We start from the raw sequence: 24,738 nt of genomic DNA on the forward strand, positions 1-24,738 counted from the left end.
CTGAGCAAAGCTCTTGCTGATTCCCCTCTGACTCAGTTCCCCCCTCTGCCTGCAGCTCCCAGGTTGTTTACTTTGTGTTGGAAGATGTTCTTGTTTTCCTTTGTCCTCCCCGAGGAGCTTTCTGCTTTCTTTTGACCTGGCTTCTGAGCCATGTGCAGTGTCCCAGGACTCCTCTGGCCAGTGTACGAGTGGCTGCAGACCGTGCTGCTCTCCTTCACAGAGACAGTACTGCAGCTGCTCTTCTGGTTTTGCCTGAAAAAAGCTGCCCAAAGAACTCCTTTGGAAAAGGCAATGTAGGTAACAACCCCTGTCCCCTCTGACTATTGCAAAATCATCCTGAAAAAACACCATGTAAATTCAGTGCCTCTGGAGAGGTGCGTGAGCAACAGGCTTTGTCCCAGCAGATTTAGATTTATAGGAAAACCTTTGTGAAATACCAAGCTATTTCTTCTTAAGACCAAACGCTTTGAGAAAGTGAATCTATTTTTGGTGGTCACTGGCAACGCTACATATAGGTGCTTCCTTTGAATTGCAGCTGCAGATAAGTAAGTTTTAATTTCCTATGCAGAGCCCACACTTAGATCATTTCCTAGCTGTCTGCTGAGTGAAACTCCCACACAGAAAAAGGACAGGCTTTCTACAATACCTTGAGAGCAGTTTGTTCCACAGATGATGCATACTCCAAGGGAGGCAGCTGTAATTATGAAGTAGATGAACTCTAGAGCTGAACTCTGCTGTGTTATGAGAGTCATATGGGAATGCTGCTGGTAGCAGAAGAGCTGTGCTGCTCCAGGCAAGACGAGTCAGATCCAGTTAAAGGCTTCTGATCCCAAATACCACAGTTAAACCCAGTGGTAGTTCAGAAGCTGGGAACTGCAAAATAAAAACTCTAAGTGCTATCCCTTCACTAAAACAGCCTATATTCCGTTTACCTAACAAATCTCATGTGGAAAATGGAAAAGCAGAGCAAAACCCGCATTTTGGGGGGTAATGTACATACATAGTACACAAACATAACATGTGAACTACATTGTTAAGGGGTGTTAATATGGGTCATTTGAGAACAGAGCCACTTAGGTAATCAGCCCCAGTACAATATTGTAGACTGAGAAAGCGCAAGTTAATAATATATTAGCACAGAGACATTGGGGGTTGGACCCGATGATCTCTCAAGGTCCCTTCCAACCCCTAGATTTCTGCCAACCTGACACAGAAGCATTGCGTCCTGTTTTGGAGTGAAAACTAAAAGTAGTCCTAGAATATTTGCAGATTTCTTTTCTGGAGGGACAATATGGGTATGTTGGGCTTCTTGTGTGGCCAGCACTTTGGAATGCAGGTGGGAAGTTTCTGGGAGCTGTATTCATGGATTGGAGTATTCACCCTAAAAGCTTACAGGTTGGGAACAAGGAGTATGTGCAGCTGGATACAGACCAAACTTCAGAGACAGCAGCAGCACAGTATCTTCTGTGTGTCAATACCCTGAAATCTGCTTGCATTGACACGTGAGATTTATTAGCATGGTGCGTCATTACTTACTGCTCCAGCCTCATGTAAGTCTGACCAGTGCCACTGGAGTCGAGAAAGACTTATTTGGAAATGTTCCTCTGCAAGAGTATTTGTATCATCAACGAAAGCCTCAGAGTAACTGCACAAGGAGACCTGCAGCTGTGGGAGGTGGTCCAGATCTTCTTCAGTTATGCCTTTCATCCTCTCAAGAAAAGATCTGCTTGCTTGATTACAGCATCTTTCATGAGGAAAAAACAACCCTGAAAGCCCAAGCAAATAGCAGCCTGCACTGACCTTTCACCTGTACAGCTGGCTCTGGGGAGGGGGAGAGCAGCAGAAAAAGTAAATTACCAGAGTTCATTCTGTACCTGCCACGTACTTAAATTGGGGCTTTATCTGGCTGGCTCTTTTCACAAGCAATGAGTTTGCAGACACACCATTTTTTGTCATGTTTCCCCTCCTTTGGAGTGCATGACATGCACTGTCTCTATTCCTGAATAAAAGGTCATGACTGACCAGCTGGTAACACAGGACGCATTTTTGCACTAATGGCAGAGTATTCTAGCTTTTGTTTCACATCACAATGACTGCATATTTACATAAACCCTACATCTGTTTAGTTAAATTAAGCCAGAGGGTGATGATCTTTGTCTTTAGGAAAGAGCTGATTTAATTTCTTTGAACAGAGCTTTCCATTTAAAAGATCAAAGTCAGTGAAGCCCCCTGCAGCAAGAATTCAGTCTTATGTGTTTCTTCAAATATTCAAATTGAAAAAATAGGGGAACTGGGACTGAAAAAGCTAATGAATTTTAACAGACAGCTAGCAACTATTCACTCCTTTAAAAAAAAAAAAAAAAAAAGGAAAATAACAATAAAATCTCTTTGGGGCTTTTTTTTATCCTGAGCTAGAAGAGAGAGATTTTTCCTTCCATTGAAGTTCCATGGAGAGTCCTGGCTGTCCTGCTCCTTGAACTGTCAGGAATTGATAGTGGAGGCAGCATATGTGTTTTTGAGCAAATTTCCAGAAGCTATAATGTTATGGAGAGACTGCACAGAATGTGGGACAGTGAAGAAAAGCTGGTGAAGAACTGGTCTAAGTGTCACGTGTTAGGCCCAGGCGCTCAGCACAGTGAACTCCTACTTGATCAAACATCAGTTTGCATATAAAGTTGCTTGTTATCCCTACAGAAAATAATGGTAAAAAACATGGCTATGAAACTGCATCTGTAATGGGGACAGGTATTTCATGTCTTCTAAAAGAACCTGCATGTCATCTTCTAGTCTCTGACTTTGTGGAACTAGTCTTTGTCTTGCAAATTTTTGTTTTTTGGTGGGGAAGGGGAGAATGGCCAAATAGCAGCCTTATATCTCACTGCTGAAGTTTGGTATTTGCTTACAAGTGGTTTCCTTGCTCTCAGGCTGACAGCAGCGCTTACTACTCCCAGCACTGGATAAGCCCCACAGCTACATCCCATGCTACGACAGGATGGGGCCAAACACACACCAAAATTCACTCTTCCCTGGTCCCATCCTATGGGTACCCCCTGCCGAAATCCTGGCAATATGGACCAAAATGGGGCTGTAGCACGTTCCAGGTGAGCCCTTAATCTGGACAAGGAGGAAACCAGGCCTAAAGTCTGATATGGCTCCAAGGAAACCTTCCCATAAGGTACAAGTTACTTCAATATTATGGCTACATAATACATCCACGTCAGCTTTTCAGCTTGGACCAGGAATGCACTTTTGAAGAGTTCCTCCCAACTGCCCCTCCCCACCACGCTTTGCTTCATATCCTGGAGCAGTCCCAAGGTTTGCAAACTGGCCTCAGTCCAGACAAAGCTGACCCAAAAGATCTGGCATAGAACCACACTTCGTGCACTACAGAGGGACCAGCCCATGCGAGCGCATCAGGGCTGGCCTGAAACAAATCCCTGAAGCACAAACCGGGGCCTCTGCACCAGCTCCTCTGCTAATACAGGCACAGCCCACTGCCGCTCTCTATCCCTCTCACTGCTTAAACGGGTGGATAGCGCCGTTTTAGGCACCATATGGAATCCCTGCAGGCCTCCAGCTGCCACTCTGCAGATCAACCGCTCAACCAAATGTCTCATGTCATATCTGGCAGCCCCACACAGACATCTCAGATATCTTAGGGAGACTAACTGCCTGTGGATGTCCATGTTTAGGCAACTGATTTTTATTTCATTTAAATATCTATTCCCCTCCAGACCTGGAAAAAATGTGAGCAAATGAGATTAAAAAATGAGGAGAAAAAAAACGGTGTTTGAAATGCTGTTGTGAGTTCAATTAAATTAAATTAAATTTCATATAAAATTCGCTCATATAAATCTCTTGAAGGTTTTTTTTTTTAAATAACTAACAAGTACAAAAAGTTTAATTTGGGCAAATTAAAGTATTTTTTTGTACTTCAAGAAACACCCAGACTTTACAAATAGAGTTTATTTTTCACTAAGGACAGGATTTACTAACAGAACAATTGTCATGTTTGATATTAAATCTCTGTGTGTGAGCTTTGCTGGTCCAACCCACCAGGTGCTCTGAGGATGTAATATGAGGATCTTTGCAGGATCCTTTCCTAAAGCTAGGTCTGTACATGTAATTCAGTAAATTATCAAATGACTAAATTTACTGGTGTAGTAATAAAAGAAGTATAATTTGGCATGTCCTCTGGCCTCAGGATGACTGACAGCAAGCAGCCTTCATCTGTGCTAGCAAGCACCTGGCCTCCAGAATGGGCTGGCTGCAGATAAGCAGGGATGCTCCAGGGGCTGACCATGCTCGGGACTACATGGCAGGGGCTGGTGGCCACATGCAAACCTCCCCGTCTTACACAACAACTGAAGCTTCAGAAAACTAGTTTTATTCGTGGGAAACAGGTGAGGTGCCTGGGACTGGTGGAAAGCAGCTGTCACTCCAGTCTTCACAGAGGACAAGAAGGAGGACCCAGCTAACTACAGACTGGTGAGCTTCACCTCCACCCCTGGAAAAGTGATGGAACAACTTTTCCTCAGTGCAGTCTTTAGGCATATCAAGGACAAGAGGGTCATTAGGAGCAGTCAGCCTGGTTTCACCAAGGCAAAGCCATGTTTGACCAACCTGATAGCCTTCTAGGAAAACATAACCAGGTGGATGGATGACGGTAGGACAGGGAATGTGGTTTACCTTAACAACAAAAGGCATTTGACACCTTCTCCCACAGCATCCTCACAGCTAAACTGATAAAGTCTGGTCTGGAGGATCAGGTAGTGAGATGCATTATGAACTGTTTGAAGGAAAGAAATCAGAGAGTTGTGGTCAGTGGAACAGAGTTTAGCTGGAGGCCTGTATCTAGTGGAGTCCCACAGGGCTCAGTACTAGAACCAGTACTATTCAATATATTCAGCACTGACCTGGATGAAGAGTGCACAGTCAGCAGGTTTGCTGATGACACAAAACTGGGAGGAGTGACTGACACACCAGAGGGCTGTGCTGCCATCCAGAGAGAGCTGGACAGGCTGGAGAGTTGGGCGGGGAGAAATCTAATGAAATACAACAAGGCCAAGTGTTGGGTCTTGCATCTGGGGAAGAACAACCCCAGGCACCAGTAGAGGTTGGGCACTGGCCTGTTGGAGAGCAGCGTAGGTGAGAGGGACCTGTGTGTCCTGGTGGACAGCAGGAGCCAGTAAGGTGCCCTTTTGGCCAAGGAGGCATTACACAGGGTACGAATAAAACATGATTTAGATTTTTTTTTTCTTTCCATCACCTTGTATATACAGACTGGATATAGGAATTGCAGTCCTGAGTATGTTTTTTATTTACAGAATAGATTCATTGATAATTGCATTTGCTTTACACGGGTAAGTAAGTAAAATTTATATTTTAGGTATGTTGTTTCTGATCCCACAAAAGATTATCCGTGTGTTTAGTTTATCGACTTCAAAGTAACAACAGTGAAACTAACATACAGAAAAAAGAGCCTTTGGAGAGATGAAATCTTGATGGCAGCCTGCTTTCACATTCAGCATGTGCAAAATCCCACATGGGAAAGAAAAGTTGAAGCGAAAAGCTACAATCATTCCCATCACTGAGATTCAGTTTTTCATTTCACACTCCCTCAAAAAAACAAATTCAACTTAACAAAGTTATTATCAGGATATAGTAAATGTTTTGTAGAAAAATATGCTAGCAATAGCAATAATTCATCAAATCTTCTTAATTTCATGTTCTTCTCAGGTTTTAATATGTTTCCCTCTGAAATAAATTGATACTTCATTTGCATATGTTGGACTTCATTATTTAGAGGCCTAGATGCTTATTGGCCCTCACATGTGATACATTTTCTGCAGGATCCCCATCACAGCAGCAGCTGCTCATCCTCTGTCCCAGTAAACAACACTGACCCACTGGATTCTCTGTCCCTCAGTGTTAAGAGTTTATTGTTTTACTGTTAAAAGACATTTCAGTCTCTCCTTGGGAGCTCCTGCTGCAGTCCAGGGAGTTCCGGTACACAACAGATGTGGGAATGGGTTCTTCTGGTGACAAAGATGCAACACGATAGTGTCTTGAGATGTCACAGTGTCACAGAGCACTCTGAGGTACTTCATACATGACTATAGTATGTTTGTGGCTGTCATGGTTTAACCCCAGCTGGTGTCTAAGCACCCTTGCTCAGCCCCTGTGCCTGCACCCCGCGTGTGATGGGGAGAATTGGGAAAAGGGAAAGAAAAAAAAATCAAAACTCATGCGTTGTGATAACAATTTAATAGGACAGCAAAGGTAGAGAAAATAATACTACTAAAAATGTAATGTATGAAATGAGTGATGCACAGTGCAGTTGCTCACCACCCAACAGCCAGTGCCCAGCCTGTCCCCCAGCAGTGATGGTACCCCAGCCAACTTTCCCCTCAATTTATAGACCGAGCATGACACCATACAATATAGAACATGCCTTTGGACAGGCTGGGTCAGCTGTCCTGGCCATGCCCCCTCCCAGCTTCTTGTGCACCTCCTGCAGAAGGCTCGTTCCTCCTCGCTGGCAGGGCCTGGGAAGCTGAAAAATCCTTCACTTATTTGTAAACGTTACTGAGCAACAACTAAACATTAGTGTGTCATCAACGTTATTCTTACACTGAATCCAAGACGCAGCACTATACCGTTACTGGGAAGAAAATTAACTATACACCAGCCAAACCCATGCCAGTGGCTTTTCTAGGAATGACCAATAACATAAGCAGCATTTGGCCTCATAGAGGAAAGTAAACGGTGAAACAGGTAAGCTGCATAGATTAGTGCCGACAGAAGAAAGAGAAGATTCTTCTGTGGGATGAAACACATCACAGTGCATGTTCAGGTCCAAGAACAGAGGGGCGATAAAAAGTATCTTTTAAGTGCTGTTACATGGAAGGTGCTTTCACAAAGCACAGTGTTTCTCAATTAGTTGTAGCACTGCCTCAAGAACCTCTTCCTTGGATGGGCTGGCATCGACCTCATGGCATGCAGGATTTACTATCCTTCTGTATGACTCTTCAACACTATTTAAAAACAGAACAAGAGAAAGAAAACTACAAATTGCAGGGATATGAAATGGCATTAGTCATCGGTCTTGGAAGAAAGTGTTTGCGCTGCAGAATGAAATCAACTGCAAAGATGATGTGGTTTAGCCAAAGCTAGCACCTAAGTACCACACAGCTGCCTGCTCACTCCTTCCCATTCCACACCCATACAATCTCCCCCGGTGGGATGAGGAGGAGAATCGGAAGCAAAAAGTAAAACTCGTGGTTTGGGATAAGGACAGTATACTAAAACAGAAAAGGGAGAGGAGAATAGCAACAAAAGTGTTTATTAAAACACTTATTTCTTTACAGCTTTGCACTGGATACAGTCTGGTACAGCTGTACAGTGGACAGCCTGCTACTAACACCTGAGTTAGTTTATTCATAGCCTGCTAAGGTGTCTCATGGCATGGCATGGTGTTGTGTAGGTGTGCTCTCAACTTTGAGCCACTGGAGAATGGGATTGCAGAGTTGACGCATCATTTAATCCCCTCCTTTGATTAACTTTGCTAACCAGAGGAATACCAGGATGAAATACAGGATGAAAAACTCCTACCTTTGACTATAAACCTTTTCATAATGCAGAACTCTCTCCAATTTAGTCCACGAGGATGTGAATGAGAATGTGAATATGATTTTCTATGTTCCCACAAGAATTAATTACGCCAGGCATTCAGGCCACAAGTTGTAAAATGAATCAAGCAAGATTCTGAATGTTTGCACATCCAGATTGACATAATTAACATGTAGAAATAACAAAAATCTTTTTACATGAATAAGAAGTAGCAGAGTTAAACCAGGAAAGATTTCTTAATGGCAGCATGTTCTCTTAGCTCACCCATCCCTCCGCAGGTCCCACTATATGAACCGTGTGTCTGCACAGAGCTTCTGTCAGAATTGCACTATGGATATCTGTAAGGTATCACCAGGAAAGTTAAAAACCTAGAGATAGATTTCAGCTTTGTGATTTATAGATGCAGACACCAACATTCAGGTAACTATACTGAGGTATCTATAGAAGCACTAGGTATTTGAGTTTCCAATGTAGACAACAGTGACCTAATCAATTCATTTGGTGGAGCCCAGGCAGCTGTTCAGTCACCCTGAAGTAGGATATGCAGGTTGCAATTCAGTTGCCTAAGAAAATGTATCTAGTACCTCTCAAGATGCATCAGACTATCTCATTTAGGTTCCAGTTGCTGGTCCAGAGAGGACACACACGTTTGGCATCACATCGTGCAGATGTCTCACATCAAATGGCTCCAGATACTTACACTTAGATCACCGGGCTCCAAGCGGGTGATGAGCTGAAGCACTGTTGAATGTATTGACTATCCTGGGACCTAAGGCACTTAGCACAATTTAAAATATTTACAAGAGGAGATCTAAAGTTTGTTCCCCAAAACTGAAGCTCAATTCCAGAGCTTTCTGAGGAATCTATGTGTTCCAACTTCTTGGTTCCCAGTTCTAGAACTTTTATGTTTCTCCCCTTCACAACCTCAATAAGAAAGGTGCTACAATACGAGCAGCAAGTAGCAAAAGGCAAAGTCAAAGCTCCTTTGCAGGAGAATGAAGTTCTTCACCTGCAGCGTTCAAGCACTTTCAAACAGAAGTGACAGAATTTACCCTCCTTCTCAGCTTGAGAGATTTTGCTACTGATCCCACAGGAACTAAGACTGCCTCCATGGTCTGGTTTTTCATTAAATCATACCTTTGCCGAAACAAGCAGTTAGCTTCCAGCTCAGCTTCCTCCTTTGTTTTCTCCAGCCCCCGACGCTGAAGTCTGCGGACTCGCTCCTCAGGGTCAACAGTCAGGAGAAGAACAAGATCGGGTTTAAGCAGATCCTCAGGCCACTGGTACACCTCATCATGAGCTGGTGGAAGATCCTGGATTTTCCCATCTATTTCAGTGGCAATTGTGTAGGCAGCCGTGCTGTGCCAGTATCTGCCAGGAAAATCCAGAACAGAGAGAGAAATTTCAGAGAGGACACTAATTCTTCAGTAACATAGGAGACAGGTGTCAATATAACGATGAGTACAGTAATGACTAGGTAGGTGACACTTTGATTTTAAAAGCAACTGCAAAGTAAAATACTGTGCCATCAATTTTTTTCCTTAACAGAGTGATAATATTCAATGCAGTATTCAAAATTACCGTGAATTATTAAGTAAAACATATGGCAAAAGCTACACATTAGGCAGAGTGTTTCAGATACTCCTATCAAAAGAAAGCTCACATAATGAGGTGTCAAAAGAGTTATATGTCAAAATCCAATACTCAGGGTCCCTTTTTTGTGGTTCCCATCCTATTTTACATAACAGATCACGTGTGAATGAAGATGGATTTTATTCATGATACACATCTCACTTGCATTTAATGTTCCCACCACTACAAGACACTATATTTTATACAGGCCAGCATTTTTGAAGCTGGTTAAAAATGGCGCTCGCGTACACAAATAACTTATGTGTATGTGTGTTGTGGTGGAAGGTTACAGTACATCTGCTGAAATAAACCATCAGATTCAAAGTGCCTACACAAGAAAGCAGCCTACACAGTTAGTGAAAACAAGAAATGACATTAAATTTAAAAAAAAAAAAATAAATAAAAGGGAAGCAAATTTCTGGCCTTACCCCCTCAAAAGATATTTCTACCTAAAACTCGGTCATTCTAATCCACCCCATATCTCAGACCCTTCTCAGTGCTAGCCATGATCAGCAGCCCTCAATCTGCTCAGATCTGTCATGGAGCACTGCTTAGGCCCCTCACTACAGGAAGAATGTTGAGAAGCTGGAGTGCATCCAGAGGAGATCGATGAAGCTGGTGAAGGGTCTTGGGCACAAGTCCTGTGAAAAACAGATGAGGGAGCTGGGGCTTTTCAGTCTTGAGAAAAGAAGGCTTTACAGCTACCTGCAAGGCAGTTGCAAAGATGTCAGGGTCAGTCTCTTCTCTCAGGTGACAAGCAATAGGACAAGAAGGAATGACTTAAAATTGCACCAGGTGAGATTTAGGTTATATATCAGAAAGAATTTCTTCACTGAAAGGGTTGTCAGGCATTGGAACAGGCTGCCCAGGTGGTGTTGGAGTCACCATCCCTGAAGGTATTTAAAAGGCATGTAGATGGAAGTCCTTAAGGACATGATCTAGAGGTGGGCTAGTTAGGGTTAAGCTATTAACCCTTAACTAGGGTTAAGTTGAACTCAATGATCTAAAGGGTCTATTCCAACCCAGGTGATTCTATGACTGGGCTCAGGCTGCACAGTGCATGTCTCCACTACTCCTAACACACCTTTCACTTGTGCTCAAGTGAGTTCTGAATATTACACTACTGAAAGATCCCCACCTTACTGTTATCGTAAGTATTACTCATTAAATGATTTCATATTTATCTGACTATCTGCAAAGTAGCACTTCCAAAAAAAGAAACAAACCCGGGGACTGTAATTGACAGCTTCTGCTTGTAACACTACTGCACAACTGTATGGTAGCACCAGTGTAAGAGGACTTCTCAAATACACAAACCTGTCTATAACCACAGGTGCCTGGGTGGATGCTTTTGCTATTTCTAAAGCAAGAATGTAGTTGCCTGCAGCATAAAATGCTCTTCTGATGTGTGCTGGCTCGTCGTCAAATATCGTCCTCCACTGGCTGATGCAAGCTGGTGGAGACCTCAGCAGAATGCCATTCAGGGTGTCCTTTACAGACTCGGTTACAGTGGTTTTACCTGCATGTCATTTACAGAAGGAAAGGTCTGTTATATTACACATTGGGTACAAATGAGTTTTAAAAACTGAAAACTGCTCCTAGCTGTTCTCTTGGAGCACATGTTCTGACACCTGACTACACAACCTGAGTATCTCAAGATAGGGTTTTCAGTGGTAAATGATTACAAGTCTGGCTTCAAGATTTATTACTCCACTTTCTACTATCAGGGCTTTCCTCCCCTCCCTCTACCCAGCTTTCTGCCTTCACTCCTTTAAAAGCGTTAAATGGCAACTTCTCTTTATGTCTGTTTACAACACTTTTCTGGGTCATGATTCATGTGGATGTTGCAACGCTGTAACTCAGTACTTTCTTTTCAGAGGGAATTTCCAGTTGCCTTTAACTGAAAGTACGGAAAACAGCGTTTTCCAGAGGGAACTAACATTTCTCTCTGTGACAAGCTGCTGACAGTTTGCCAGCCTAGCAGAATTTTAGTTCACTGATGTGAAAACCCTCAGGTAAAAGTGTGTTTTCACCATCCACACAAGAAATGTAATTTCCAGTACTCCACGCTCTGTACTCTTTCATCTGCACAGATCACGGGCTCATCCACTGAATGACAATTAGCATAGGCTGTTTGATCTCTTACAAGCATGAGAAGACTGACTGGTGTCTTAACAACTACCTCCTTCAAACTGTCACAGGATTCTGCTGAGTTTTCGAGCCCAATGCCTGGCTGAAAGCCACCCCGGTTGCTCTTCCCAACAACTTCTCGCCCGCGGTTCTTCAACCACACGCACCGCTCTTACCTGTGGCATCCAGCCCCTCAAAAACTACCACGGGAAAGCGTCCCTTTTCCTGGTGCTCGGGGCTTTTCTCCAGCAGGTCGAGCAGCGCCTCCGCCTCCGGGATCCGCGTGGCGCACTGCAAGGAAAGACGCGACCCTTCACACCCTCGCCGCTTCACACCGTGAAGCTGGGACCCCCAGACCGCGGCCCCCCGCGGCTCCGCAGACCCGAGGGGTTCTCACCTCCCGCAGGCGGTCGCGGACAACGGAGGCGGCTGGCGGCAGGACGCGGCGGAGGGGCTGGGGGCCCGGCGGCCCCGGCGGGCAGCGCCGCAGCATCGGAGCCGGCAGCCGGGACCAGCGACAGCGCGGAGAGACGCGGGAGGCGGCGGAGCCAGCGGGAAACGAAACTATCCGCGCCGGCCGAGCAAAGACCCGAAGCTGCTCCTCCGAGGGGCGGGTTTTCTGCCCGTCCTCCCCCGCCTCAGTGGCGCTGGGATGAGCGGCATCGGTCCCGCTGGGACGTGGATGGGCTGGAAACGAAAGTGGAAAATAAGGTTCTGCTCGGGCTCGGAGTCCGGCCTGCTTGCCCTTCCCCCGGAAAGAGACACATTCCCGCGGGCTCCCCGGCTCGAATCCTGGTGGAATACCAATAAAAAAAAAAGCAGCACAAATACACCCTGCTTCTCTGGACTGGCCCAAAGAGACAAACAAATCCATAAGCCAAACTGGACTGGTTTGATGTGTTGCAGTGGCCAAGTAGCACCGACCTGTTGGGTTCCCCCTCAGGGGAGGGCTCCTCACACCCTTCCCCTGCCTCAGTGTGTGGTCCCCCCAACAGGAGACAGTCCTCCACAAACTTCTCCAATGTGAGTCCCTTCCCACAGGGCTTCAGCTCTTCACCAGCTGCCCCAGCGTGGGTCACTGCTGTGGGGTGCAGTCATAAGTCACAGAATGTCTCTCAGTGTCTCAGGCCCAGACTGCTCCAGCCTGGTCCTCCACGGGGTAACAAGTCCCCCCAGCAAACCTGCTCTGGCATGGGTCTTTCTCTCCATGAGCTGCAGGTCCTGCCAGGAGCTTGCTCCAACATAGTCTTCCCACCAGCTCCAGCATCCTTCAGGTGTCTCCACCTAATCCAATGTGGGGTCCTCCTGGAGATATTTAGGACCTGTATGGACGCTCACCTGTGCGACCTGTCCTAGGGAACCCGCTTTGGAAGGGGCATTGGACTCAATGATCTCTGGAGGTCCCTTCCAACTCCTACAATTCTGTGAATCTGAGAACCTGCACCTCTGCAGAATCCTATTTCTCCCTTTTAATGGTAGGATAACTGCCATCTAAAGCTAAGCTTCTGATGCATCTTCTGAAAGAATATACTATACAAGTCAGCACAGTCTATAAGAAATTCCTTAGAAACTCTATGGCACCTTGTGGTTAGCTCAAACGTGCTGCAGGACAGTCATCTTCTGCTTAAGTGTATCTGCAGGGAGAAGGAAGCAGCTGATAGCAGTATCAGCTAGAGATCCACTACACTAGTTGGAAACTGCCCATACTGAGGAAGCTAGTAGCCAGCTGGGTTAGAGCAAGAACTGGAAACACAGTCTCAGTGGCCCTTCAGTGCAGTCTCAGCTGGCTTTTTTCTTAAGGCAAAACACGCCCTTTCTCATACCTGAGAACTCCTGCGTCATTCTACATCAAATACATGGCAGCTGAGTATGGATGCGAGAAGACACAGGGTAAAACACATTACATTATACAACAAACCAATAGATGGTACTTTTAAGAACATAATATGCCCTATTGGGTCAGACTAGTGTCTCTTCTTGCCCAAGATTTTGTCTAGCAGGATGACATGCTGTGCATAAACCTGATTTGTCCATGGTCCCTTCTCCTAGTCTTCATGCTCCTCTAGCATCCATAATCACCACATTGGGAATGTCAGACAGCACATTCTCACCTCTTCCTTTTAACACCTATTTATGGAACTTTGCTCATACACATTTCTAAATCCCTTTTTGACTCTGTGATATAGTCTACGTCCACAAACCTCCTGTGGTCTCAAATTCCAGCAATGCACAACCTGTTGCATAGAAATATCCAAGATCTCTTCCCTGAGATATGCCACTCCTGAGCTCGGCATTAGCTGCACAAGGTTTCAATTCCTCTTTCCTACGTGTATTGCTTTATCTTTACCTACACTGAAACTTATCTGCCAGTTCCCCATTCATTTACTTTTTAGAGGTCCAATTGACCTGCAGCCAAGTTTTCCTTCAAAAGCACTTGTAAAGCTGACAGTGTTCCTCGCTGACCTGTCTGGCTGTTCAATCTCCTGTTTTTCTGATGGCACTGTGGCCTTTCCCCTCCCTGCTGACTAAATGGAAAGAGCCAACTTTTGCTTTCCCTTTTCCTCTCCCACAGCCTTGATATAACCTTGTTTACAAGCATTCCTGAGCCAGGTTGGTGGTGCTTCTCTCCTCATGTATAATATGCCTATGATATCACTTACAACAGGCATGACGCCTGTCTTCTTGGATAATTACTTAAAAGTATCTTCTTGCAAGATTGTAGGTCTTTCCCATTAGATTAAACACGAACAGCTTGGGTAAAAAATATAGGAAAAGAGATTTGCCTTGTATGTCTGAGACAGGTCTTTGTATTTAAAATTAGTGTAGAAAGTACGAATATGTTTTAAAATTAACTTACGGGAAGTGTTTTTGAGTTTCTTCACAAGTACCTTTATAATTTTGTCTTCTGTATAATATGAAAGGATTTTGAAGAACAAATGTGCTAACTATGTGAAAAATAGTGTCGTGGAGCCTGCAGGACCATTGTGCTTACAGGTAGCTTTGGAAAGGGAGACATACAGACACAAGAAGCCGTATGACCATTCAAAAACCTTTTGATCCACACAAAGCTGGAAAAGGGGGAAAAAACCTCCTGAAAATTAATCAACCTGTAACTTAAAATATTTATCTAAGTGCACAGTCCTGTAAGGTACATGAACAGCTGTCTCAGACACCAGGCAACTTAAGATGCTACTTAACTTAAAGGCCCACAAAAGAGCATGATACATAAAATGCACTCAAATAGAATATAGGTGTTTGCATGCAGAATAAACTTTAAGGGACACCAGTATAGGGCCTTCCAATAAAGATCAAGGGGTGAGGTGGTTTGGAGCTGGCTAGAGACCAAATGCCCACCAAAGCCACTCTATCACTCCCCTCCTCAGCCGGAAAGGGGAGAAAATATTTATTGGGAGGCTTAGGACTTGAGATAAGGACAGGGAGAGATCACTGCAATTAGTGTCATGGGCAAAACAGAGTCAACACAGAGTAAAGGAAAGAAACTCTCTAATTTATTACACTGCACTGCACACCCAGTGAAACCAGTTGGGTAATGAGAAGTGTGGCCAGATCTTAAAGCACCTCCCCCATCCCTCCCTTCTTAGCAGACTTCACTTTCGTCATGATTTTACTCCCTTCTTTCCCCCCCCCTCCCCCATCATGGCACGGGGAGAGGCAGGGAATGGAGGAATGGGGCTTCGGTCAGTTCCTCATAAGCTGCTTTCCTTCTCCAGATCTTAACACCTCTACTCTCCCCCACCCCTCACTTCTTTGCAGACTTGAGTTTAGTTATAATTTCGCTCCCTTCTTCCTCCCTCATTGCAGCACAGGGAGGGGCAGGGAATGGAGGAATGGGTATTTTCAGTCAGTTCCTCCTGAGTTGTTCTCCTTCTTAGCTGGGAGGGAGCATTCCACACCCCCTTCCCCTGCTGCTCCATGGGGTCCCACCCACAGGATTACAGTCCTCCACGAACTTCTCCAACGTGAGTCCTTTCTATGGGGGTGTCACCTCCTTACCAAATGCCTCAGCACAGCTTCCTTCCATAGGGTGCTGACCTTTGGGCCCAGACTGCTCCAGTGTGGTCCCCCACAGTCACAAGTCCCCCAGCAAACCTGCTGCAATATGGGTTGGTCTCTCCACAGGCTGTAGGTGGTCTCTGCTCCCCATCACTATCCATGGGCTGCAGGGGGGCAGCCTGCTTCACCATGGTCTTCTACATGGCTGCAGGGGAATCGCTCTCCAGCACCTGGAGCACCTCATTCTCCCCCCGCCCCTGCCTTCTTCCCTGGCCTTGGTGTCTGCACAGCTCCTTATATCTTCTCACTCCCTTCTCTGCTGGCAAAATGCAGCTGATAACATTTTTTTTCTCCTAAATGTGATTCTCAGAGGTGCTGTGACCATCACTGACTGGGTCGGCCTTGGTCAGCAATGACTCTGGTCTTGAATTGGCCGATGTTTACTCTCTGGGGCCTGCAGAGAGCTTCTAGCTGCTCCTTACAGCAGCCATCCCTGCAGCCCCCCCTTCTCCATTAGAATCCAGCTACGCAAAACTGCAGCAGGGGTAAGAATGTAAGAAGACAGAAGTTAGTATAGTGTCAGGTCAAAAGACCCTCCTCTTCTGCCCATGACAGTGACCAGTGCCAAATGTTTGGAGAAGGGTATGGAAAGGACAGAGGGATCCTTCTCCCAACATCTTGCCTGAGATTCTAGGAGTAATCTGTTCAAATGCTTCCTGAGCTGTGGATCATATACACAACACTGAGGATCAAAGGTGGACTTCCTTGAAATGTGACTAGTCTGCTTCTATATTTAGATTGCATGTTTCATAATTTTATTGCACTTAGGCTTTACCTTTCTGTTAGGTAGTATCAGTGGCACTCCTTGGATATGTGCATTCCAAGAAGGCATGAGTCATTGCAAGTACAAGGTCCTTGACAGAATCCCATTTATGGTGCTGGAGATGCAATGGATGAGAGAATTTCCAGCTGGGAGTGAAGCAAGAAGTAATACATTTATCAAATGATAAAAACTACATCTGTCACTTCACAATTTGCCTGGTTGTCCTTGGACTGTTTTTGGTCCTCACAGACTATGTGAAAACAGTTCCTCCTTTAACATTATTTATGTTACCAGTTCACATCAGGTCTTGCTTGCAACATGCTTTGTAGATTTAAATCTAGTGCATAAAAATGCACGTTTGTGTTTTCTTATAATCTCACCATAGAGCACCCAGTTTGGGAAGAGGTGGATGCCTGTCTTGTTGCTGCTAGGACTTACTTGCACATCCGTAGGGGGCACATCCTGGTCTGGGTTTACTTTGTGGGTCATTACTGTAGTGCAGAGTGTCATCTGAAAACACATTTGGTGGAGGCAAAAAATATCGAGTGCTTTGAATAATTGCTGTTTTCCTAAGAAAACATAGATAAAATCCAGAGAACAGAAAGTCTTAAGTTTGAATGTCAGGTTCTCTGCTTGTTTTGTTCCTCTTCCCTTTCAAATAATAAAAAAGTTCAAAAATGGTAATGTTTTGGTTTACTGGGTCACTGTTCTGACATGTTCTTGAACATCAAGGATGTTTTCATTATTTTGGAAATGAGGTATTTTGAACCTAATTTTCCTGTCCAGCTGAGGCACTAGGCAACAAGCTCGGGGCTGAGACTGCAGCAAGTCTCAGTCACTGTGCCAGCCTCGGTGGATCTTTGTTGATTCCCAGAGTTTCAGAAGATCAGGGTAAGCTTCTGAGACAAGTTGAGGTAAGTGATAATTTGTCTGCTGCAGTAAGATCTCTGTGCAAAACCAAATGCAGAGATTATGAGCTTGGCAGCATACATAAATGTATATATATATGTACATGCACCTATATATATTCAGACACAAACCAAAGGATTTTGTGAAAGGCACAGTTCAAAGTGTTGTGGTTGCCACAAGTATTCTTAGAAAACGTACTCCCTATATCTGCATTGGCTCAACTTGACAGGAACAAAAGAAAGAAATGAGATGAGAAAGGAATTTGAATTGAGTCCAGAGAAGATAGGAAGTGGGATAGAGTTCCTAACATGAAACAGAAGGGCTTTGCGGAGTGGGGGGGAAACAGAGCGTACAAGGCTTCTCCAAACCAATTGCAGCAACCAAGATTGAACTGAACACTGAAGCAACCAAGGAGCCACTTCAATGCCAGGTTTCATTTTTAACTTGCATTGTCGTCTGCCTCTCTTTGCAACTCCGTTTTCAGCTTTGTGATCAACAACTCCTCTATTTGACTAGAAAACCCTGCTTTTATCCTTAACCTTCTGTCCTACATAAACCTCAAGCAAATTGAAGGACACATGGATAATTCCCCTCATGTTAACTCACTGAAATAGTTTCTGCTGACAAGCTCTAAGAGAGTTTTGGAAGGCCCCAGGAACTGAGATGTTTCCTATCATGCTGCAGCAATACATTTGTGAGGTGGCAAAAGGGACCTAGATACAGCAAGAAGTCTCACACCCAGCCCTACTGGCACAAATCCATTGCAGCAGTTGATACAGATAACTAAATAGTGGCTGAAGGGGAAGACCTCAAGCCCCGTTATTCACTGATCCAGCCATTACTGAGATGGTAGATCATCCCCAGGAAGGTGGAGGAAAGATGATGACAAACTAATGTATAGAAAACTTTTTATTCACAAGTAGGTATCATTTCCCATTAAAAGTTGCAAACAGGATGAAGCTAGTTCTCCTACTCCTTTGAAATAAAAGGAGAGGGAGAAGAGAGGAGAGGAGAGGAGAGGAGAGGAGAGGAGAGGAGAGGAGAGGAGAGGAGAGGAGAGGAGAGGAGAGGAGAGGAGAGGAGAGGAGAGGAGAGGAGAGGAGAGGAGAGGAGAGGAGAGGAGAGGAGAGGAGAGGAGAGGAGAGGAGAGGAGAGGAGAGGAGAGGAGAGGAGAGGAGAGGAGAGGAGAGGAGAGGAGAGGAGAGGAGAGGAGAGGAGAGGAGAGTATGAGATCAAGACTGTCCTGCTATGTTTGCAGTTCTGGCAGGTCAAATGAAGTGAGTGACATTCCAACTTTAACCTGCCATAGCCATCATACAGTTGGTAGTCTTGAGATTTGAGCCTGCTTCTGTACCTTGGTAACAGTGGTGACACTGAACTGCCCGTGTAAGAATGAGGACAGACTGACTGAAGGCAGTGCAAGGCTGAAAAGCTGTGGAGCACCTCCTGATAGCAACTGATGCTGTGATGGAGGTGCTCCTCTCCAGCAACAGCTGAAACTGAGCAATATGGGAACTGGCAGCTTGGTCCCAGGCTCTCCTGATGTTACCATGAAGGCATCCATCTGCCCCAGCAATGTGGCAGCTGCCAACTTTTTCTGCTGTTACGACTACCCCTATATTCAACTGGGTGGAGGAGCCTTGCTTGAGGTGCTTTAGGCAGTAGTAGAGAACAAGAGGTAAAGAACTGTCAAGTATTTTCTTTTCATGAATCTGAAGTCATCAGACTCCCTAACCTGCAGTGCTCTGCAATCCAAATCTCTTTAAACTTGCAAGAGCTCACGGCTGCCTCTGGGGAAGATGCAGGAGGATGCTCAGCATTCCCCTGCTTCACGAGTCACATCTGACCAAAAGATCTGAAGTCACTGAGCCCACACACATCGGAAAGGGTGCTCAGTTGCTAGGCGCGTTCAACCCAGCTCCAGCCCCGGGCAGCCGGCGGGGTTCGGGATGGCCTTGCCGGGCCGGGAAGAGGGGGGCGTGGCGGGAGAAACGAAACAGCACCTTGGCTCGGAGCCATGTTTCCCTTCTGCGAGAAAGGAAAACGAAACTGAGCGCTTCCCCGCGCCTCGGCTGGACGGGGAGGGGCGGGACGGACGGGACGGGAGGGGGCCATGGCAGCGCTTTTAAACGCGGAGCGCCGACCGCTCCTCGGCAGCTTGCGAGCCGAGCTGAGCCGAGCCGAGCCGAGCCCAGCCCAGCCGAGCCTGGCCAAAGCGAGTCCAGCCTGGTCGTGTCGTGTCGTGTCGTGTCGTGTCGAGACGAGACAAGCAGTGCCTAGCCGGGTCCAAGTAAGCCGCTGCGCATCCCGCTGGGTCCAAGTGAACAGCAGAGCATCGATCCGAGCCGAGCGGGATCGAACCTTGCCGAGCCGAACCTTGTCGAACCATGTACCTGACCGAGCTGCGCCTCCTGCCGCGGCAGGTGGCGCGGGCGGTGCTGGCGGTGCTGACGGCGCTGCACGGGCGGCTGGGCGCGCTGTGCTGGCGCCTGGCCTCCCTCTCCCTCTTCCTGCCCCTGCCCGGCTGGCGGCGGGTCTCTGCCCCCAGCCGCGCCGCCCCTGCTGGTCCCCGGCGGGAGCGGGAGTGGGACGACGCGTCCCCGACGCCCACCAGCGTCAATTACCACTTCACCCGTCAGTGCAACTACAAGTGCGGCTTCTGCTTCCACACGGCCAAGACCTCCTTCGTGCTGCCCCTGGAGGAGGCCAAGCGGGGGCTGGAGATGCTCAAGGAGGCGGGTGAGTCCGGGGTGCGAGCCGGGATGCGCGGCAGCCGCGTCCCGTCAGGACCGAGGGTGGTGGGATTATCCCGCTAACTACACGGCCGGGGTCCCTTTCCTATCTGTGCAGCCGGCACGGAGCGGGCAGCAGGCAGGGAGAAGCTCACAGCATCTTTTTCTTTGGTCCTTTTCTAGGAATGGAAAAGATAAATTTCTCGGGAGGAGAACCGTTCCTTCAGGACAGAGGCGAATTTGTAGGCGAACTGGTCCGGTTTTGCAAGCAGGAGTTGAAGCTACCAAGTGTCAGCATTGTTAGCAACGGGAGCCTGATTAGAGAACGGTGGTTCAAGAAGTATGGTAAGGAAAAAACCCCAAACCACTGTGCACACACACACTGACAGGGTTTGGCAGCGTCCTTGGGGCAGCCTCACCAAAAGATGGTTTTCAGTGCAAGTGGGAGGGGTTTTAATACCTCATTTTTAGGAAGCACAAACCAAACACAAGGGAAATATTCTTAACTTGCATGTTGTGAATGTAGGCAGTTTGTACTCTTGCCTCTTAGGTATAGTAATATAATAAATAGTAGCTCAGGCTGCCTCCATAATGCTTGGGGGGGGGATGACACACACTCACAAAATATATGTTTCAAGGATGCCACTGTTGAGGCTGTTGTGATTCACATGATAACTCCACAGAATTATATTTACATGGCACTTGGTGACAGGCCAGGAGAAAGTAAAAGTGGGCAGGATCCTGATACGTTTTCAGTGTGACTGACAACTAATCAACCTTTAAAACTTGTTTTCAGGTGAATATTTAGACATTCTGGCAATTTCATGTGATAGCTTTGATGAGAGCGTCAACGTTTTGATTGGCCGTGGTCAAGGAAAGAAGAACCACGTGGAAAATCTTCATAAACTCAGACAGTGGTGCCGAGAGTATGCTGTTGCTTTCAAAATAAATTCAGTCATCAACAGATTTAATGTTGAGGAAGATATGAATGAGCAGATCAAGGCACTCAACCCTGTGCGCTGGAAGGTAAGAAAGTGGCGTATACCATGAAGTTCTGAGGTTTAATGTCCTCAGTCAGATCTCCAGCTACAGCTCGGGTAGTGTTAGTGGGTTTCTTGTCAGTGCTATGTGATATATGTTTCAGCAAACCCAGATCTAGTTTTTACAATATTACAAGTAAGATGGAAGGTCTTTAACACTTGAAAATGTGTCATGATGTTGAGAAAATGCAGAAAAGTTAGCGTATGCTGAAGTTAATGTATCAGCAATATATAAGCGTACATTAATGTTCTGTTCTAGAGTATTAGTGGCTAGTGTATTAAATACATTATGATACCTGCATGAAAATGGCTAGACATTATGTGACACAGAAATATTGGACAACTTGTGGAATCATTTCCTATTATTTGCCCCATGGAAATTGGTATACACACATGATTTCTCAGGAGAAAAAAAAAATCATTGTGAAAACTTCATCCCACTAATGGAGTGTAAGGAAAACGTGACATACATTTTAATATTTTATTTTATTAAGCTTCCTGGCCCACTCTCTTACTGGGGTTACAGAGCATGTTGATGGCAAAGGCATCTTTTTTCCCCCAAAGTCTGAATGTAGTTGAGGACTCGGCCGCTAAGTAGACAAACTGTTGCCTTTTGTTTCTGAGGAGTCATATCTCTCTTTTCTGTGACCATCTGAAGCTAGTTAAGCTTGCAGTCACAAATCAAGTTTAAATCTTTAAAAATACAGATTGACTTAATAGACTACGTTGTACATAGTATTTACAGGCATTTATAAATACAGCCGTACTATTTCAGGTTCAATCAAAAGTTAATTTAAGCTTTTATTATATATTATATCTTATTAAGACCAGAGTAGTTAAGATTTCTGTGGAAACCTGGTCAGGAACTATGACTGTATAATTACATTTAGAGCTGTGTAATGTTAATTTGCTAAAAATAAATCTGCACCGTGCCCTTCATGTAGTATTCACTTACCGTAGTTTGCATCAGTGTGAATCCATGAACAGAAAAATCAAAGGCATCACTGCTAGGGGCACTGAAGGTTTTCGTCATGGTGAGAGTCTCTTATACTCAAGGCAAGTGAAAACATCAAATCTTAACCAGGTGCCTTCTGTCTTCAGGTATTCCAGTGCCTGCTCATTGAAGGGGAGAACACTGGTGAGGATGCCCTGAGAGAAGCAGAGAAGTTTGTTATTAGCAATGAAGACTTTGAGCAATTCCTGGATCGCCACAAAGATGTCTCCTGTTTGGTACCTGAATCTAATCAGAAGGTAAAATCAAAACTGTCCTTTCTAAACTTTATTTTAAAATAAAGTTGGAAAGATGGAAAGGAACTAGTAGCTTTCATGGCAATTAACGTTTTCCCTATTAGTATTTATTGGCTTAGAAGAGGTACACTACAACTTTGTCAGCAACTGTTTTTGTTATGGTGGAAGCCAAAGTTTTTAATTTTCTTTAAGGCTTTTTATTGAGCACAAAGTTATTAATAGAAGAGTAAAACCTCATTGATCCCAATCCCGGGGAAATCAGCGGGAGTCCTCTCCCACGGGAGAAAACTGAATTATCCACAGCTGAGTTGTAAACTTTAAATGATAGTTAAATCCTCCATAATTTGATGACTTTTTCCCACTGGGACCTCAGAGCCTGATAAGGTTGAATATTAACTTAGTGTAGTTTCCTAGTAGAAATGTTACGCTATAGTAGTGTCATTGACCCCCACAAAGTAAAGACATGATGCCAGTCAGCATTATATTGGGTATCAAGGAACAAGAACTAGTATTTTTGTCTGACTCAACCCACAACAAAGTCAAGTTTTTAACACTGTCTGTCAGGACACCTTTGAATTGTGTATTTGGGCTCTTCATTCGCAAGAAAACTCCATGCGTTACTGCAGAGCTCAGTAGTTAATTTGATGAGCTGCCGTCAATCTTATGTTAGCTGCAGTAAAAGCACTTCAGTGCCTTAGGACATTTTGTAAGATGCCTACAGAACCTATATGTGGCATAATGAGGGTTAGAAGACTGTGAAGATAGTTTATGAACTGAGATACTAATTTGAAACAAGTTTAAGAATGGCTAAAATCTCCCATCCTGCCTTCCTTTTCCTCTCTACAGGTTAAAAGTCTCCATTTATAGTTTGTTTTCTAATGTATAGAGAGCTCTAGTGAGCAGACTGGGTTGCCTCTCAGTGCCACAGAATTGCACCCTAGTGTTTAATGATGTCTTATTTCAGTTGTTGGCCTATTTCTTGGTGCAGACCTGGGAGCTTTTTGAGTTGGGATATTACATTTGAGCTGGGAGAATATCTTTCTTTGTTGGGGAGATAAACACCCCACCTTAAAAGATCGAGTGATTTGTTTGGAAAATGACAATATCATTTGGGTATAAAAAATAGTATAAGTTCTGCTGATGTAGAAGTTAATAAAAGATTTGGGTCTTATTTAAAACACCATTAGGCAGTTGGGCACCCATATTTCAGTGAGGTACTTGAGAGGTCACATCCAGAGTTTGTTGATGGTTTATTCACGCATTAAGTCATGCTAGTAATCCTGTCATTTATTTCTATAAATTTGATCCAAGCTCACTGAAACAGCGTGAAGACACTGTCCGTTCCAAAGATTTGGATCAGGCTTCAAAGGAATAGTTGTTTGGTTTGCCCTTGATTTTTCACTAGAATGAAATTTTGATTTGTATATTAATTTAGTTTTTTCTTTTGAACTGTTACAGATGAGGGATTCGTATCTCATTCTGGATGAATACGTAAGTCTTTGATACTTGACACTTTGATACGATGTATGTGTAGAACAGTGATAACCAACGCTATTTATCATACTTTCTAGAAAATAATTTTACTATGTAATGCAAGGGATATATGTATTTTTTCCCATGAAACATACTGAGAACTTGAATTTAGGTATGACCTAAGGAGAAGCTGCCATCAGGTTGCATGCATGATCATGAATCTTAAAAGTGCTAACATGTGTCTTCACAGTGTATCTTTGCAGTATATCTTTGCTTTTATTTAATTTAAAAATACAAAACTTGTCTTGAAAGTTAAGTTTTAAAGAGCCTAGTTAGTTTAAATGTAATTGAAGAGCAATTATTTAATCCTCAGGAGTTATGGTATTGCTCTTGCTCAGATATGTCAGTGTGTGTCTAACTGTGAGGTTCTGAGCCTTTTAAGGATCACAGTGAAACTGCGCATGCACTTACACAGGCTTTTGTGGGATTGCAGTGTAACTTGTTTAATTCTGTGGGAAAAAATAAGCTTTTAAAAACTGACTTACTAATGTCTTATCTGTTGATGTTCCAGATGCGTTTTCTAAACTGCAGAAATGGACGGAAAGAGCCTTCCAAGTCTATCCTAGACATCGGCGTAGAAGCAGCTATAAAATTCAGTGGATTTGATGAGAAGATGTTCCTAAAGAGAGGAGGAAAGTATGTGTGGAGTAAAGCAGACATGAAGCTGGACTGGTAACTCAAGATACTGAGTTAGGGCAGGTGCGTTATGTAAAGAAGATGGGTGTGTATATATGTGCATAACTACAAATACTATCAACTACCAACTACGCTTGGTGTATTACACAGATCGATGATCAGTGTAACTCTATATATGAATGTGTTAAATGTTTTTAGAAAGTAGATGATGTTCTTAGATACTGTTTGGTTGAACATTAACAAGTACCTGCGGAGCTTTCATCTAAGTGTATCTCTGAAACCGACTTTCTAGTCATCATATGAAGGACATAAGGGCAAACTGTTACGGGGATGATGTCACCCGGGGAGCAGTTTTAAGATAATACATAAGTCTACATGCCAGAAATAAACCAAACCCTACCTTAATCTC

At 44.6% G+C, this 24,738-nt stretch overlaps 2 protein-coding genes across 2 annotated transcripts; one reads left to right on the forward strand and one right to left on the reverse strand.

The window, feature by feature from the left end:
* Positions 1 to 6,916: 6,916 nt before the first annotated feature.
* Positions 6,917 to 13,236, reverse strand: CMPK2 (cytidine/uridine monophosphate kinase 2; the record flags this gene model as incomplete). Its single annotated transcript, XM_084261169.1, has 6 exons — positions 6,917 to 7,037; positions 8,770 to 9,003; positions 10,582 to 10,783; positions 11,571 to 11,685; positions 11,792 to 12,186; positions 13,218 to 13,236. 6 exons carry the CDS (start codon positions 13,234 to 13,236, stop codon positions 6,917 to 6,919), a joined length of 1,086 nt encoding a protein of 361 aa, XP_084117295.1.
* Positions 13,237 to 19,527: 6,291 nt separating this feature from the next.
* RSAD2 (radical S-adenosyl methionine domain containing 2) lies at positions 19,528 to 24,369 on the forward strand (the record flags this gene model as incomplete). The annotated part of the gene is made up of 6 exons (XM_084261170.1): positions 19,528 to 19,879; positions 20,056 to 20,217; positions 20,669 to 20,898; positions 22,014 to 22,163; positions 23,619 to 23,651; positions 24,205 to 24,369. The coding sequence occupies 6 exons, from the start codon at positions 19,528 to 19,530 to the stop codon at positions 24,367 to 24,369; spliced, it is 1,092 nt and encodes a 363-aa protein (XP_084117296.1).
* Between the last annotated feature and the right edge of the window lie 369 nt (positions 24,370 to 24,738).

This window comes from Gallinula chloropus (genome assembly GCF_964237585.1).
Source record: "Gallinula chloropus genome assembly, chromosome: 3".
NCBI classification, from domain to species: Eukaryota; Metazoa; Chordata; class Aves; order Gruiformes; family Rallidae; genus Gallinula; species Gallinula chloropus.